Genomic DNA, 18,719 nt, shown 5'->3' with positions numbered 1-18,719 from the left:
TTTAGACATTGCCGTACATCTCATGCGATTCGTTTATTGTTGCCGTATCATAGATTTTCATATAGATCTTCCATTTCTCCAATGTCAGTCAGTTCCCTTTTCGTGGGAAGATGAGATCAAGGGGGTGGGGTTGGGGCGTGGGGACAGGTTCCACTGACACTCTGGCACCGTTGTGGTCAGCCATGGGCTCATGTCCAGTGGAAGAGATTTCATTTAGGAGTGGTGGCCATGGACTCAAAGAAGCGCTTTCTTTCTAAAAAGGTCAATTGCTGACGTTTGGGTGAAGTGTACGTTTCCAGGCAGTGAGTGCAGAGCCTCGAAGGGCGTTGAGGCTTCTCTTCCTTCTTCGGCGAGTCTGTGGCCTTGTCTTGGGACTCCAGCGGTTCAGTTTGTATGGAAATGGTTTTGGACTTGGGCGACCTTTGCTTCAGTCCATCTGCGCCTAAGGGGCTTGAGCGTGTCCGGTTTTGAGAGCCCATGACTCTGACAATGGGCTCGCAGTGAAAGACTGGTTTGGGGTTGGCGGTCTTTGAAAGGGTGGTCGCTAAATTGGGAACAGCCAGGATATCCATCCGGTCATCCAGCACCTTCATGACCGGTAAGGAGCCAGAGAAGCAGGTTAATCCGGAACCAGTTCTCCTCCTGATACCTCCGCTCAAGGTGACCATGGTGCTCCCCGAGAAAGAGCTGATGGTGCTCAGTTCCTGACCGGCCCCGGTCCGAGTCTCTGTTCGATCACTTGAGTTCCGTTTCAGCCGGGAAATAAAACTTTTCCTCCGGTGAGGGGATGCTGACTTGAATTGGTTCTCTTTTGATTTTTGAGTCCACTCACTAAAAGACATCCGCTCGGCTCGGGAACGCTGACGCCTTCGACGCTCGCTAGTTTTCCTCATTCGCGCGAAATCAGCTTCCAGTTGATTCAGCGTGTGCTCTGTGCTCTCATCGAGGCCGATGAGATTGGAAAATTCATCCTCCTTTGTCGAGTATCCTCCTCCTGCCCCCATTATTGTGGAAGGTCCCATTTCTTTGGCTGAGGTGAGTGTGAGTGATGGGATCTGCTGATGGGGCGAAGAGGAATCCTCCTCCAAGACAGAGAACAAGGACCGTTTGATAAGAGGCGTTGGAGTGGATTGGTGAAATGGACTTTCTCCACTTTGAAGATGATGCATTGAGCCTCCCATTAGACTATCGGGGCGGAGTTGATATGTTTGAGGTGGGATCGGATCTGAAACGTGAAGAAAAGAAAAACTTGGAGTAGTATAAAATTCACCCACGACGTGCAAGAGAAGAATGGGAATACAGGGAGACGCTAGGATCTGCTCGGAAAAAAAACCGATCGCCAATCTGATTACAAGGTTCCCTTGGGATCTTGGAAAGAAATATGGCTTTCCAGGGTCTATTCGGCTCAGGCAGATATGCCACCGGATCCCTGGGTGCTTCCGGCGAGACCAATGTTTTCTCACAGACACAAGATTCTTAGGATTTCATCGCCCATGGATGAAGTCATAAAATCGAGACCAGTCATTGGAAATTGATTGGTTCAAGGCCTTGTTTGAGGAAGACCTACCAATTACGTTATTTTGCGGCCTAGAATAGAGGGTTTTTTTTCAGTGACAATTTCAAAGGCACATACAGAGCAACTAAAGTACGTATCTGTCTTGCGTATTGCTTGTTGGGAAAATAGTTCTGAAGAACTTTTCAATCACATATCCCGATTCCCGAATTTTAAATGGATCAAAAAGCTCCTTCGTTGGGGAAACGAACCCATAACTGAGGTTTAGAATTCATAAGTGGGGTTTGATGTTGACCGTCCCAAGTTTATTTGTTCAAGGACGGGCTTAGAAATTTGCTTAAAACTTTTCTTGAAAAGGGAACAAACAACCTTCCATGATCCTAGTAAGCCATAGGATTTGTCTATGTCAGACCACTTACATATTCAATGAGAATATTATGCTCCCTCCCGAAAGTTTGGCGACTCTTCCATTTTGAGTTTGCATCAAAATTAAGGTGCCATTCAATATCGCCAGCTTCTCTTGTGTAAAAAAGATTTTGCAATTTATCTTGGATCAAACACGTTCCGGAACAACAAATTCGACACTATCCTGCATTTGATTTGGTCAAAACGCCAGTCTCTACTCATGCAAATGAGTTCGGACCCAACGTAGAAGCACATCAACTTGCCTCAGAAGCGCCCTTCAGATATCGGAGAAAAAGGCGCAAAAGCATGAAAGACGATTGCTGTACACGTGCGTTAGGACCCGAAATGTTCGAAGTGAAGGGGCAATGAATCCTGCCCCTTCCCTTCTACCAAGTACCAAGTCCAAGAGTTCATGGAAAACTTTCTCTGCCTTCATCATTGAAAATGTAAATCACATGCACCATCCCACCAGAGAGCGCCAACTAAACTTTCTTCCTTCAACTGTGGAGATTTTCAAGGATTATGGCCTTCCTTGAGATTGGGTAGTGACGAAGGAGTGCGCACTTCAATTAGCAAGACCCATTGACAAGTAAGAGTAAAATAGACAATGGGTTGGCGAATGAGAATGTTCTAGAACGAGACCATAAATAAGCATAAGATAGAGTTGAGTTATATGGCGTTAGCCATTGCCATTGGGAAGACTTACAATGCTTTCATATGCGTTTTGTTTCACAATGGAACGTAGTAGAAATATTACGCCAGCACACGAGGCTCGCAATAATTATGATGAGGATGAAAAGTACCCAAAAAGTTATTGATGAAATTCTTCTTATTCCACTTTTGTTTTTTTTAACATATATTTATGGTCGTCGCTTTTTCAATGGCAACAGCACTCATTTAAGTGACCTTACCTTTTCCATTTTTCAAGTGAATCTAGAGAAGGTCTTCCGATATGAAAATGTAGGCACTCTAAAGGCTGAATAAAGACCCAAATACTCGCAAGTCCCATTTTGGTCCACACCATTTCCAAAGATCTCAATTCAAGGAATTCAGAGATGGATTTGAACGGGTTATTCAGCTCCTACTCAGCCAGTGATTGTTGACATTGGTGCAAGGAATAATTGAATGAGGATGCGAGTGTGTTCAACTCTATGCTTCAGGGGTCCTCAATCTGAGATATGTTCCCCAATATTTGCTCAAAATTTTCGACTGCCTACTAGCTCCCTTTCTTGGTGTTCACTTTTGGCTTGAGCCAACGAAAAACAAATACAGACCGAGAGCGGGTGTGTAACATGTGGTAAAGAAAGCAAAAACGCTTCGACGTTAGGGTCTGAAGATTGCATCTGGGTAGGATGGAATACTCATCCCAAAAGGCTTAAGGAGTAAGACATCAATTATTAATGAGCATTGCCATACCATGAAAATACATTTACTCTTGGGACACATCGATTTATCATCCATCATGCAGCAAACACATATCAACTCGGCCAGCAAGACATGTTCGCGATTTCTCTGCAATTCAAAACCTCAAAGTCAACTCAATAGGGGCCCTTATTTTCAATATCAGACAGCCCAAACGAAATGGGGAAGAGGCACGGTAGATTGTTTAATAAGCTAGTAGTAACATGGCATAAATGCAGTTCTATTCCTGGACATTTTGTGCCCTGGGTCAATAAGTTTACATTTAGAGTTTGATAGAATTACACCAAAATAATTCAATCCAATTATGATTCAAAAATGAGGAATCGGCCCAATCAGCCCTATATTTGGCAGAGGCTAAATCATAAGGTGCCCTCTAAGGTGCAGAACATTAAGCAAATTTTGGGTGACTTAGGAGGCCTATGGTGAAAGTATAATCCAAAATTACAAGCACTAAGATTTCAGCAAATAATTCCAGGATTTTGAAAATCATAGTTATGACTCAATTATCAATGACAAGCGCAAAAAGCCCACAAATGACATGCTTTCGTAGAAAAAGGCACCCAGTTTTGTATATTAATGGCAAATTCCGCAACAACGTAGGTAAGTTCTCGTACGAGCCATTTTCGCCAAGGTCAAAGGAGGGTCTAAAATTTAGATTTTATTATAAATCGGAAGTGCAAATGACCCCCCTTCTGCCCCAAAAAAGTTTGTTCTTAACCATGGATACTATACTAAAACTATCCGGGCACATTTATATTAAGTATTCAAATATTTCTCATTTGTAGTTTTAGCAAGAGAGGTAATTAGTACTGATGGGATCAAACAAATTATCACCGGAGATTGCAAGAAGGGCAACCAATTTGCATTTTCAGTGGCCTATGGCAGGAACTCTAAAGAGAGGAAACGACACGGCTTTCCCCTGACCGCCAAGTTAGACCATTGCATTGAATCAAGACAGTAACTCTAGTATCAATAAAACAAAGTTATCCAAACTACAAAAACGTTGAAGTGTTTTTAATTAAAGAATGATCTCGTTGATATACAACTCCGTCCATGCACTAAATTTTTCTGAATCAATTTCGAAAGTTAGAAGAATAAATAAATTACCCATGAACATTAAATTAACCAAAAACAATCAAATGGTGTTTAAAATCAATGAAATTTTGCGTAAAGCTGGCTCAAAAACATGCATAGGTAGAAAATCAACAAGAATCATTTTGGTAATTGATGAAGAACTTACACTAACAAAATGTAAGAGAAATGTATGGAATAGTCAATAAAAGTGCAAGTACATAAATGTTTACATATTAGAATATTTGGAATGGACAATTCATAATTTTGCCTTAATCCACGTATTTGACAAAAACATCAGGCATTGGTGATAAATGAATGAGTTATCTTTTAGTAGAGTTTAAATTTCTACTTATTAGGAAGTTTGCATAAAAGGCAAGCATTATTTAAGGTGCACAGAGTAATACCAAAGCACAGTAGACTATATCTCAATTTGAACTCTGGACTCCCATAAATTGGTGTTTTTTTAAGAAACATTCAAAATAACCAAAATAGTCAAATAAAACATGTGTTGTATCTCTCAAGACATATTATTCTATGATTATGAAGCATGCAAATGAGTTTAAAGAACAATATGTAGCTCAGAGCTACAGTATGTCTATTTTGGATTGAGCACCATTCCCAGAGTGAGGACCATAATTTCATAACAAACACGTCAAATTACTTGAAATTTGGTCGAGATGTTTCTGTAGCAGTTTTCTACAAATAATATTATTAGCAAAAGAGTATTGACTGATTGTGTTTAGAGAAAGTTCTTGCTTTATCATGAAAACCCAATCAGCACTTTTCAGTTGCACTTTAGGACATATTTAAAGTCATTTCAAGTGCATTAACATGCCAGGTTTTAAGCATATACCATCAATGGTAACGAAAATGATATTAGTCACGTATTTTGTTCAATAATTATGCCAATAATTGACATTCAAAAATTTCAGCAGCAAAATTTTAGGCTTTACTTGGCGGAAAAGGTTTGGTGATCACAAAAAAGTGGCGTTTCCTTGCTTTGGTGTCCTTGCATTTGGCATTACTGTGTGAATATCGGAAACCTGTTAGTTAGTCAAAAAAAAGTAACCCTGATTTTTCTTCTATCAAAACCAGGGTTACCTTTTTGGTCAAACCTAAACTTTTAGGGTGCATTGGAAACGGCGGTGCTTTGAGTCTCCGAGCTTTCTGGTGATCCTGATTTTGAAAATTTATTTGATCCCATCACCAGTAATTTGGGAGTTAAGTGTTAGCAAGTCCATTTCAGCTCTAGATTCACCATACTGTAATTCAATTTGATTAAATGAAAAAGCCAATGAATGACCGATAAATGTAGACTAATACATCTAGTGAAAAGAGGGTCTCAAAAAGACGTGGCGAAAAACTGGCTTTTTAGATGGAAAGGAAAAATATGTAAAGCTGTTTTTGCTTCAAAGGACCGCGCTGATAGATAGCCTTCTTTGGCATCAAGAAATATGTATGATGTAGAGAACTGCTCAGATTTTTTCTCAATTTGAAATACAATCTTTGGTCAACCATCTTGCATTTGTGATGAATTATCCAACAACGGAAATTGTTCAGACCTGGTCTACTTTCAAGTTCAAAATCATTTTGTCGCATTTTCCTCCTTCGAAGGTACGTAAATGGTTTAAGAGCCTTGTTTCAAGACTCTAAAAAAGGAAGAGTAATGGATTTTCAAAACGATCCATCTACAAGTCTGATGAGATTGTCGATCCTTGAGCAAAAAATGAGCAAGTTATCGGCGCCCATGGGTACATGCATGTGCGGAGGTTTTTTGGGTCATTCAAAAAGTCAAGTGCCCTACCTGGGTGATCCTGTGGATTTTTGGCGACTTCAAGATCGTCTTGTGTCTGGAAGGACGTCTTCATTGGAGATTCTGTATCTGAAATGGAATGCAAATGTGAGATTATGCAGTACTCGACAAAGCATGAGGGCGCTAGAGGAGCCTCAAATGGGGAAAAAGTGGGCGACTACTGCAGTTTCATAACTCTGGGCTTTTCCAATATACAGTTCGTGAGAAGGTATTCTAGTGGAGCTGAAAAGCCTTGTGTTCAGAATCACTCATCTCTCATCCGTATGTGATGGCGAAAAAGGAATGTCTAGCTCTCCCGTAGCTTTTGTTATAGGAAAACTTGTTTTCAAGGGGGTATTTTTTTCTCTTATATGCACAAAGGAATCCAAATGCAACTGCTGGCAACTTTACAGCATTGATTCCTTTTAACTGAGTGGCTGGAAAGTAAGTTTCAAGGTACTTCTGAACAGAGAGTAGATTTTCGCCTTTAATTGTTTCATGTCACAATTGTACCCTGAACTCTGTTAAAACAAGTGATGGGATCAAATAAATTTTCAAAATCAAGGTTGCCAGAAATCTTGCAAAGTTAGGTCACCAGCCAATTAAAGTGTAACGCAAAAAAAAATGTTTGAGCAAAAAGGTAGCCCTGGATTGACATAAGAAAAATCATGGTTACATTTTGAGGCTAGACACCGGTTCTTTGAATCGCGTCTAACTCAATTGACACATGAATTAGTCCACGAATTAGTCAACGACCCCACTTTTGCGTTCTTTGAATCAAGTCTAAATTTGGTCGCGACCAAATCATGCACCAATTCATTGGCTAAACAAGACATGAACTAGACGGCAAGAATTGACCTTCTAATTCGCCGCTAAACTGAAATGCCAAGAACCATGGCTAATTTCCCTGTGCTTGATTTTCATGCATTTCAAACAGAATTGGAATTGAACATTAAAAACACATTATCATCAATATTATAAATTAAAGTGAAAATCACAAATTAAAAATTTGATTGTTTATGCTTATGCCACATATGTAATTAAAAAAAAATACATTTCCATATGGCCATCCATATTGCACGAGTTGAATGAATTGGGAGGCATCTGAGCCATACTCCAGCGCTTTGGCAAATGGTTGATCTTCCAAATAAGGTAAATGTCAGCGAACCTTTATGATGAACAACACGACCGAGAAGAATTTGTTCAACGTTTTCATGAACGACTGCCCTTGAGAGAGCCAAGGCAAATAGATTGCCTATGAAAACACCTATACATATTTTGCAAGATGAGGGAGTTATTGAAAAATCACGATTCCAACTAGATGGCTGACCACAAACTTGTGTGCTATCAAAGCATGGAACAAAACAATGTCGAATATCCCAAGCTTTTTGTAGAATACCTTATAAAAGTTCCGTTTTCGGACAAACAAACAAGATTTCTTAAAATCTCTATATCAAACAACAGTACCTAATTTCGGTGGTTTCGGGAAAACATTCCCGTTTCAGCCAATTTTCCCCCAAGTCTGGTCACCCTATGTTAAGATCTTATTTTGATTTAGTATCCTGTTTTTCCCGCGAATTTGGCGGGAAAATTCAAAACAGCTCTTGATCCAATAGGTCAGTGACTAATTCACCGCCAACTGAACATGAATTAGGCATGATTTAAAGAACGGGGAAAAGTTCGTGAACTAAGTCACGGCTAACTAACGGTGAACTAGTACATGAATTAGTGCATGAACTAGACGCGATTCAAAGAACCGGCCTCAGGTTTCTGACATGCCTCTGGTGATGCTATATGCCATTGAAAATGCAAATTGGTAACCTAAATTACAACCTCTCGTGAATATCTAATTGATCTCATTAGAAGTTATGTTGAAAGAAACCTACACATTCAATGAGCAATATTTTTCTAAATTTGGTTTTCATAAAAGTAATTTCTTGAAAGCCATTACCTTAACCACTTACTCTCTTCAAACTCAATGAAATGGAAAGGTGCGCTCACAGCCAATGTCTTGGCCATTTCAGCTTCCTTGAAGGTTTTTTTCTAATCTTCATGCTAAACAATGAGGTTCGTTGAGCAAATAGCTATTACCTTCGCACTTCACTTCAGTGAGATTTGAGGATGTATAACTCTCGGAAGTTTGATAAAACTCAAAATTGTAATGAAAATCAAAAAAAGGTAATATTGCCATTGTTGTCATCATCTACCTTTATGAACACTCAGTGGCCAATGGCTTTCCCTAAGAGGGATCTCTCTCAGCGGAAAACTCCGCCATGCTGAACTCCACCAACGATGAATTCTCCCATTAATGAATACCAACTCCCATACCATAATATCCGCCACATTGGCAACCCTACCTGGCGAATCATCTCAGCAGACAAGTGTGCCATAGCAGATAAATGGGGTCTGGGGGTTTCTTTTGCAACACCATTTTGATTCAAATGGAATCTGACCAATTATAATAGTACATATACATGCCCTTTTTCACAGTATCTCTTTTCTTTTCCTTTCATTGTTTCTGTTTACATCAAAACGTAACAAAGTAAACGGCTTGGCCATGAAATGCTGATTATACATTTTAGTTCACATTGATGCTGTGGTTCCTTTAAACATTTCATCTAGCTTCGGCAATTTTTATCCTCAATACAATGAACCGCCTGTAACACGCATATTTGGTGTTAGCCATGTGAAGTAAAGGAAATTCAAGGAAAAATGATTTTATAAACCGGTTATATGACGAATTTGTCATTCATTTCAATTTGCCGATTTGTCGAAGCCAGCAGAATTCTGATATTGAGCAAAGATGTTTGCACAAATTCACAAAAAAATGACATCTTTTCCAATTTTGTAACACAACTCACTCAATAAGTGAACATTCATTTGGATCACCGTCCGAGTTGGCAGTGATCTTTGTCTACAATTCCCCTCCTCAATATGCCCGAAATCGGAGTGTTGCACTACATTTTTCCTTGGATTTACTTCACTTAACATGGCTAACCTTTGTTGCAATAAACTCTTTTGGGTTCTCCTCTTTCTCAAGGTTGAATTGAAAAAAGAATGTTCAAAGTTTGGAATTATGAATTATATCTAAATTTCAGCTTCAAAAGATAAAAAAAATTGCATTTACGTCAGACCCCCCCCCCCCGAAAGGTTTCTTATTGTAACATTCATTTTACTTTAAGTTCACTTGTTTTCATTCTTTGAAGCTGAATTCAATCAGATTGATCAACTAACGAAATTTCAAGGGAAAAAAGAACTGTTATTTTGAAGTCACTCAATTACCGACGCTTCATTTTCATTGATGTTAAGTGCATGAACGCATCAACTTTTAGGACGGCGAAGAAACCACCATTTCATCATCAGTAATAATTTCTCCTCTTTTCACCAACCCAAAAGCTATTTACCCAAGGAATCATCTAATATATAAAGAGTGTCTTTGGGTATTTCCAAGGGCATTGACGTTTCTTTAGGATATGACAGTTGAAGGTACATTCTCATATGAAGGACCCGTCAAGTTGGTCAAATTAGCTCTGATAACAACCAATGTGTAGATATTGGGAACAATTGTCAATAGCAGACTGAGCAACCAATCGTCTCCGAACGAAGTTGATGGGCCTGTCATCAAAGTTTCAAACAACTATGGGTGACATGCTTTGTATTTGTACTAGATTTGAACTAGCTCATACTGGTCGAGCCCAGACTAGAGTATTGAGAAATAGACTCTATTTTTTGTACCTAGTCCAGACGGTAGATTTTCTATTGGAAAAGAGGGAGGACTTGGTTCTCACTAGGTTTCGTAAAAGCACGTTTAAAAATTTGCGATTGGGTAAAGCGTTCAAAACTATACTAGGTGCCCTCAGTGCTTCAAATAGGGTCCAGATTCCAGATTCTCCGTAAAGGGCACCACTGAGAGGGAAGGGCTGAGTTGTACATGAAATCTCAAAGTTGAATCTTTATCACATGACCATCATGCAATAACTTCATGTGGATCCTGCTTAATATGAGAGTAACTGAAAATGTCATCACAATGATGCCAAGATCTACTCACAATTGTTGGCTTTATTTTTACGTTTGGCCTTACCGCTCAATGGTTCAACCCTGAGGAATTTCCTCGTTCGTTTCAAGGTCAGTGCCGTCAGTGCTTTCATATCTTGCGCTTTCCCTCAACTTTTTGGCGCTTTTCCCCCGCCATCCAATTTGCTCCCTTCAAATATGCGTAGGTCGTATGTAGGCGTTGATCCAGTAGCAGGATTTAAGTCGGACTTGGACAAGTTTTTGACGAAAATTCCTGATCAACCTTATATTCAAGGGTTAGCCAGATCAGCCAACACGAATTTGTTGGTCGGTCAAATAATATATATAAATAAATAAATTAATAAATTTCTCGTCTTGAACTGTTGGGATTCCAATCCCAGGAACGGTAAGGAAGTCCGCAAAAAATCAATTTGAAAGCACTGATCTAGGTGTCCTACGAAGCTAGATTTCAAGGCCAAGAAAACATGATTGGAAAAATAACAATTAGGAACATAGAAGGAAACTTAAAATCATATTTTGAAAGCAAAACAGCATATTTTGCAAGGTCATCGAACTTTGTGTTCGGCTAAATTCCCATTTGCTATGTTTTTTGCACCACCACTAATGACAAGGTTAGAACTAGCCCAGATACACGATTTCTTTTGTTGCAGATAACCAATACATACAATTGAAAGATCTGGCAAAAATAGGAACTTGATCAAGTTTAGGAGTGTCGGGCACTCAGAGAAGGAAAGTTATATATTAATCACTACGCACCCAAGATTTGAATTGCGGCTTGCTTTGGGTCAGCTTCAAAAGCTTTTGAAGAATAACTTTTGGACCAACAACTTCCCATTTTTTTGAATAAACGTGACAGGCCATCAATTGCAATGATCGATTCTTTTATCTTACTCATTTGCACTGGAAAGTACTCACATGTGCCCCGAGCCAGGGTGGGTAGGTTTTGACGAGAAACCCGGTGGAAACCTAGACAAATTCTAGTAGCCCATATCTTATCCCCCCTCGTTAAATTAGGGCACTATCAACCTACCTTCTACCCCATAAAGACCCTATAAACATCCTGTGCGCCGTTCAGTCAAGGGTACTTCAGATCACTCACCAATGGCAATTGTGAACTCGTCCTGTCCAACACCAGGAAAGCTGATGTCTTTCCCTTCCTTGAGAGCCTGGATCATCCCTTCATAAGCCTCACGGGTAGGGGTGTCGAGAATGAGCTCTGCTTCTTTTAACTCTTCGTCTTCATTACATAGGATAAAGCAAGAGACTGCCCCGATGATTGTGATAAGGGTGATAATGATGATGCTGGAACGAGAACGAGAAAACATTTCGGTGAGATCGAATAAATCTGACATTGAGGCATGCAGCGTCCGACCCATCTGGTTTCCTTTTCTTGGAGGTGGAATGACAAAAATGCCAATCTTCTGCTGGATGGCTTTCCTTTCCTTCTTGAGCCATCGTTGGGCCTCACTTGTATTCAACAAGGTTATTTATCCTCTTCTCATTATGGCCCTCAGTCAGTCTCTATCTATTATTTTAGGGTTGCCGAATCCACCACCAGTCATTTCCAAGCCACCCGTAAAAATGTGATAGTAGGTAAGTGTAGGTCCATATTTTACGAACTGATAATTGTGCATGAAAAATATTAGCTGTTTTCATACTATATCTGGTTGCTCTTCTACCCTTTTGCATCGATACTGGGACATCCCAATATAGAAACCTATTTCAAAGAGTGTACTATTTTTTTGTAAAGACCTTGATCAGTATTTACGATCCATCCATTAGCTTATTTCTTTACAATAAGTTTCAGAAATCGTTAAGTTTTGATGCCACCTTCTACTGACATCTTACCTTATGATACCTAAAACAAGAAAAGTCAAAATTTGAAGAAAAAAAAATTGAACACATATCGTTGGGCGTCCCTGACATTGTGAGTCTCTTGCTCCCATGAGGATTCAACGTGGTCATCCATTATCATTGGTTTTTCACGGGCAAACCTAACCAGATAGGAAAGACTCGAGAAAACGCACAGCCCTTCATGGCCACCAGAAACTGGAAATGAGCTCAACTTCTTACCTGTGTAAATCTCTACTGGATTTGCATGTTCAACCAAATCTAAACACAACACTTTTCTCAACAAGATAACATGAAGGCTCTGAAATGCACGGAAAACTCGTCTTCAATGCATATCAACCTTGCGTCAGATTGTTGTAATCCGCATTGAGCAGCCACTACAACCTAGAACGGCAAATGCGTGGAATACTAAGTAGATGGATAGGGGAGAGCATGCATTAGAAGGTGACGAAGGAATGATTTGCAAATGAATAGCTACTTATTCAATTGCGGGGGCATTCTTTGCGTGGAGTTTATAAAAATGAGGCTTGAAGAAAGACAACAAGGTCAAGACACCTTGAATGCCTTTGCCGTTGTGCCGTCTAGTTTAAAAAGAGAAGAGGGATGATCTCGCCTGAGCTTCTCTCCACACAAGAGGGCATCATGAAATGGCAAACGCGTTCAAGGCGTTGTTAACCGATCAACTTTTTGAGATCCGAACTTGAATAAACTGCATGCAAAGAACGCCGCCGCTGTTGAATACACAGTTTTCTTTTAAAAGAACCAGTTTTCAGGGTATGAATTTCCCTTGAACCCACTCAAAGCCAAATTTGACGTGAGAGAATGTCTATTTTCTTCACAAATGGCTGGAAACTTGGATTCTGGCCATTTGTGAACACAGCGCCATGAAAAAAAGTTTTCTAATGGTGGCGTTTGGTTTCCTTTGTGTGTTGGAGAGGGAACTTTATACCACTGAAACCCGGTCCTTGTAAAAGAAAAACAGTGTATGTGATTTGAGGAAATGAAATCAAATTATTCTTTTTTTGGTAAAGACAAAGGGGAATGGCGAAAATGGTGCAATCAATAACATTTAACATTTTTTTGTTTCTTATCCATTTGACAGCCAGATGATTTGTATCACAATTCAGTCAGTTGGAAGTAGGGACATTGTTGGATTTGCTTAGTTTTATCTAGAGGTCAAGCAATCAAGTGATGTGACACAAGCAGCCATTTTCAGGCCTAATTTCCTTTTTTCGAATTTTTTTTAGCAAAAACAACGTCTTAAAACAGATGAAGAACAATTATGTAAAATTAGCTCAGTCCTTAGAAAAAGAATATTCAGGCAATTTCTACTCAAAACAACCACAAAGAATTGTCTCATTGATATTGGACAAGATATCAAAGTAAATTGAAGAAAATAAATGTTGCACTAAAAAGTACTCTCAGTTGTTCCAAGCCAGATGGGAATCTGTCAGTTATGCAGTTGGTAATGCATCCCAAAAGTATGGAATTTATTTCTAAGATCCACTCAAACAATGAGATAGCAAGCAAGAAACCCCCCTGTGTTAAAATATTTTGATTTGAAACAAACTCCTCTCTTCATTGTGAGATGACAGAGTTTAGAAAACATATCAAAGTATTTGTTTTGCTCAAAATTACAGTATTTTCCCATCAAAGCATCTCCATTTAATCTTCTGAAATTGCTCTTTATTGCAATTCACTCTAAATGCAGAACCTGTCTAAGGTCAACACCTTGGGACTCATGGGGTGGACCAATCCAGTTCCAGTTACCCAATTGCAAGACTATTGTGGATTCAGCTCACTTGAGGAAACTGTTTCTCTAAGAATGAAGCAAGGGCGGAATATAGAATAGTCAATGTCATTGAAGTTAACAGCTGAGTCATTCAGTTTCCTACTTGCTCTTGAGTTCCTCCAATGAAGTAACACTTCAAAAGTTTGTTCCATGGGGAAGTGAGCTTTGCCCTCTGTCATTTTTTCCTTCAGTGATCTCTTTTAGTCATTTCCTTCCTCATGCACCTTGTCTCCATTTTCTTTTGATATTGAGTTATGTCATTTCTCTTACATAACACCCAAGTTTAGGTCAGTATACGAGTATGAGAACATTCCTTTGCAGTTCACTTGCTTACCCTTTTAATTCTTGTTCTAGACCATTAAGTAGGACATCTGGAAACACAAGAGTGTTTATTTGGTCCTTGCATCAGTATAATTTTAAGGGAAATATCCCTCAGTGGCATCTGGTGGCCAGAAGCAACGTGGTGGATTTTGGTAATTACTTAGCCTCAGTCATGTTGATTTTCTTACTTCCAAACACATTATAAATAAGATCAAACAGAGATTACATTCTTTTGAAATTCTGATTCAAAGTATAATGGATGCCCTATGTTTGATTCATTATGAATAATGTTAGTTCATTGTAATCTTTACTCAACCAGCTAGCATTCCATCTGCATTGCAAATCAATTCAATATGTTATTGTCCATATGCAAATATCTAGAACCCCAAATGTGCCATGCTTTCCAATTGAGAAGCTATTTTCTCCACAGAAAGAGTGATCAGACAAGCATACAAAATAGAACTTGGCATTGGTTCCTCTTTCTTCCTTGGAACAAGGAGTGTTGGAGACAAAAGACATAATTGGGTCAAACATGCTCTCGTGCATTCATTGCCAAGGTGTCCCCTTTTTGTAGACATGGTTAGGATAAACAGAGATATACCAAAACAACATTCTAATTGTACTTGATTCAAACACCTATACATGAATGTCACCAAAAACAAACTTGTCCTGATTTCAGAATTGCCCCCAAAATGGGCCTTACTTTGTTTGGGCTAATTTCCTTTTAGTCCAAATGTGCAGGGAATATTTAGGGGAGCTTTACATAGAGCCCTTGGAAAGATTTGAAATGAAATAAAATTGGACTCCATTGAAAGCTGAAACCATTTTGGCTGAAACTTGGGCCTCATTTTTAGAAAAGACAAAGATCTAGAGGTGCTCAAATGCAGTCTAAATGGGAATTTAGAGCTCTTAAGAAGACAAATGGCTTTAAAGATTACTTGAGTCTCACAAGTTCTCACAATGTGAAATCATTTCTTGACTTTGGTGTACCTACCCTAAATTGTCAAGTGACTTTCTTTCAAAGAACTGATATGTTAAAAAACGGCTCAGAAAGTGTAAAGGTTTTTTATAAAGAAAGATGTGCATAAGAGAGTCTCAGGGTCAAATATTCCTCTTTCACTTTACATTATTAAGAACAATTTTGGATTTCTGCTGGAAGTGTAGCAGCCCTGAACAAAAATCTTTTCCAGCTTGACATAAATGTTTGTTACAAGTTATTTCAACTTCAGCTTTTTGATGCAAAATTTCTTTGAATCTCGTTTACACTCAAACGCATGCTTGGAATTGGTAAAAACATGAAATGCTACTTAATTTGATTTTTCTTGTCAATAATGATTTAGCATTAGTAATCAAATCTCATGTTTGGACAGCATTTGGTGGGTCCCTAAGTTGTGCATCCTCTCCAAACCAATCAGAGTTGGGAACCCAAGAATAACAGTCTAATCAGAGATAAGAACCCAAGAGCTATCTTTGCTGATCTTTCTTTTTTAAGCAACTTTAGGAAAGTGAAGAGTTGAGAATAGACAGATTTATTCACTCAAAGAAATTCACACCAGAGGCTGCCTTTACAGCTTAATCTCAACCTTTCAATGTTCGAGCCTTCCTTCTGGTTTTTGGTCCTTGAGGAATTCTCTATCATTGGACGGTGAACTTGTGTTCGTATGTCAGGAGAGGAAAACTAAGCTTGGCTGCATCCGGTAAGTCACTTTTGGGACCTGATGTTCGGAATATTTCTGGATCGACGAAAAGGGAGGGAGATTTAGCCCTTACTTACAAGACTCGATAGGAATATAAATAGCAGTGTTGTTGATGAGCACTAGTGTGCAACATCAAAAACTTAGTTTGTGTTCATTTCATTAAGAAAGTCCGTAGTTTTACTCCCTCATTTCTCAGTTCTTCTATGTGCATTGAATTCTAAACAGTAATTCCTATAAGGAAATTTTTGCCGCAATTTGTTTTCGATTACATTGAGACTTAGACTAACCAAGTCAACTTTTTCATAACTGTCTGATTTTGCCTCATCTTTTCTCAGATACGTCGATTTTCGTTTTATCCTTATTTTTCCTTTTTTAATATTTTATCCTTTTGACGCATGGGTGTACCACAAATGCGACAATGGACTTGAACATTCACTAATACGTTTGCTAGAAATCCCACAGGCATGAACTTGAACAAATATTTCACTCAACCAAAAGAACCTTTGCTGGTACCCATAGAGAGCTGCGGCATTTCTAAATGAAAAGAAGGTGGAAGAACATTACATTGTCTAAGCCTTGCCAAGGGACTAATGTGTGCGGATAAAGGGTAGAAAACAGAGGAATGACATGGCTAATACCAACTATTCTTCCTTGGACCCAGAGGACAAGCGTAACTCAAAAATGTGTGCCATCTAGTTCTTTTCTTATTGCTGAAGGTCTCGGGCTTTCCCGATCCCTTCCTAGTGAGGGATTTTGATAAGGTTGCAGGGGAAAAGACCTTGACGTCTTGGGCCTCCGGAGGATTTCTGGTGCGGTGTGGTATTCGTAAATGAAGTATTTTAGCCCTTTCCACTTTTCCACACTTGGTCTGTCTTGGGTCAAAAACTTGGGACAGACTTGGGGAGACCATTTTCTTTACATGTTTAATGTAATCTTACTGCGTTCCACTATTGGAAACAAAATCAAAATGATTCTTAAGATTGTTTGGTTTGTTGCAAAATGAGGTAGCAATGTTCGTTTGTTAAAGTAGCCAAAACAATTTTCACTTTTTTGAACAAATTGGCTACAGAGCAAGCCTTCGCAAAGGCAATAAAAAATCCATCATATTAACATCACTGTTAAAGCCCCTTGACATAAAAAAATAATGGTTCATGCTAATTTTTTTCCATGAGTTATGAATAAGGCCTTAAGGCTACTCAAAAATAAAGAAATGTATTTTTTTTTTTTTATCGTTTTGTCATATTTGCATTATTTTGTTTGTTTGCACTTTTGTTGCCTTCTTTACCATTTTGGCAATGATTTTGCTAACTAGTTTTCCAATTAGCAAGTAGAAGAGAAACTAGTTTCCATCACCTATGGCATGCTTATTTGTTAGCGCATATCGCAAACCAATTGATGCATTACTCTGGCACTAACGCTAAATCTAAATAGATCATTCAAAATTTCCCTCTGGTGCAAGGTGTTTGTGTTCAAAACTCATGCAAAGGGTATCTTCACCAACCTAGCCACTTTGTTTCCATGCCTTTGGATTGTCCGAAACACTTTAGTTAAGAAATTACCCCTTTACAATCAAATAGTTAAATAGGACACTTGCAAATTATCATAAAGATTAAAAAGTGTCAAATAATGGGGTCAAAGGGTGAAATGAGTGACCAGCTTCATTATTGACTCCCCACGTCTGGTTCATTTCCGCCAAATAATTGTTTGCTCAAAGGCCAGACTTGAAATGTTTGTGAAAGGATTTCCAGCAAGGCATAAGGGAACCTGGTCCTGTGCGTACAGTTTTAATGGAACAAGTTTTTGCAAAGAGGGCAAAGATAAGCCGAGCAAATTGTTGATCTGCCAGCTCTGCACCCATTTTCCGAGCTTTTTAACTCCCAATGCTCTCAGAACAACTTGTCTCTTCCGTTGGTTGTTTCTTTTCCATTTCCTTTGATTTATCACCTCTCTTTGAGTGGCAATTATCCTAAAAGCAAGAACGACAAAATCAAGGAAGCGGAACAAGCAACATGCAGAGGTGATTATCTCTTAAAAGACAGACTAAAGGTTTTGCTAAAATACTTCGAAAGGACCTTGGCAGCAATTGTTAATCAAAGACCGTTTTGCAACTTTTTTGTCGCTTCAGGTGAAGACAAAAACCTTACCGAAAAGACTGGACAGAAAGGTCACCCAAAGGTAAGAAAAGGACCTTTCCATCGACCTAAATAGCCACCGAGCGTTACTTTTCGCGTTTATTCATAACTTAATCAAACACCTTCATTGGATACTTTGACACTTAGACACCTTTTTGAAAAATGTTGAGCTTTTGAAGTGACCACGTACCACAACAGAGGATACGAAGTGATTCAAACTACCGCGAAAAAACAGCAGCTGACATGATCGATGAAGCAAAAGTCTAGACAAGGTGACGAGCCAACCTGCACCACGCATGGATAACATTTGTTAAATGTTTCAGACCACTCAAGCAAACAGTATGTATAAATTGATCTTTGATAGCATTTTGGGGTCAATGCTGCACCAAAAATGAATGAAATTTCTAACTCAACTTTTCCGATTATCAAAATTTTTGTTAGCTCACCATTAGTGTTCACAAGATAAGACAGCAAAGCCTGAAATCAGGGCGCCAAATTTGATTTTTTCTTTTCTTTTCTTTCTCTTTACAAGTGCATTATGTTTGAGATAGTAGTAGTTATGAATTGAATCACGCATATTTTCCCCCTTTATTTAGTAATACCCTTGAAGCCAAAGCAAGGCCAGGGACAAGAGTGGCAATCATTCGTCGTTCTATTTTACTTTGCAACTTTTTCAATGACAATT

At 38.9% G+C, this 18,719-nt stretch overlaps 1 protein-coding gene and 1 long non-coding RNA gene across 8 annotated transcripts in view; one reads left to right on the top strand and one right to left on the bottom strand.

Annotated features, from left to right (window-relative positions):
- Positions 1–14: 14 nt before the first annotated feature.
- Positions 15–18,719, bottom strand: part of LOC131892361 (uncharacterized) — a 50,156-nt gene continuing 31,451 nt past the window's right edge. For 2 of the 7 annotated variants that reach the window (XM_059242194.1, XM_059242199.1), the window contains 3 exons: positions 11,341–11,543; positions 6,219–6,296; positions 15–1,225 (listed from right to left, as the gene is read on the bottom strand). In XM_059242194.1, the coding sequence (XP_059098177.1) occupies positions 210–1,225; positions 6,219–6,296; positions 11,341–11,543 (1,297 nt within the window). In that variant the 3' untranslated portion in view covers positions 15–209. Of the gene's footprint in view, positions 1,226–6,218; positions 6,297–11,340; positions 11,544–11,613; positions 11,767–12,089; positions 12,235–12,314; positions 12,465–18,046; positions 18,216–18,719 lie in introns of those variants that run through there. The other 5 variants (XM_059242200.1, XM_059242198.1, XM_059242195.1 and 2 more) reach the window with 5 other exon arrangements.
- On the top strand, positions 11,140–18,349 carry LOC131892366 (uncharacterized). Its single transcript, XR_009374551.1, has 4 exons — positions 11,140–11,711; positions 11,779–11,834; positions 18,028–18,077; positions 18,182–18,349. It is a non-coding gene; the product is annotated as an uncharacterized LOC131892366 (long non-coding RNA).

Source organism: Tigriopus californicus, chromosome 12 (assembly GCF_007210705.1).
Source record: "Tigriopus californicus strain San Diego chromosome 12, Tcal_SD_v2.1, whole genome shotgun sequence".
In the NCBI taxonomy this organism is placed as follows: Eukaryota; Metazoa; Arthropoda; class Copepoda; order Harpacticoida; family Harpacticidae; genus Tigriopus; species Tigriopus californicus.
The sequence above is the reverse complement of the archived record's forward strand: the minus strand, read 5'-3'. Positions and strand labels throughout refer to the sequence as shown.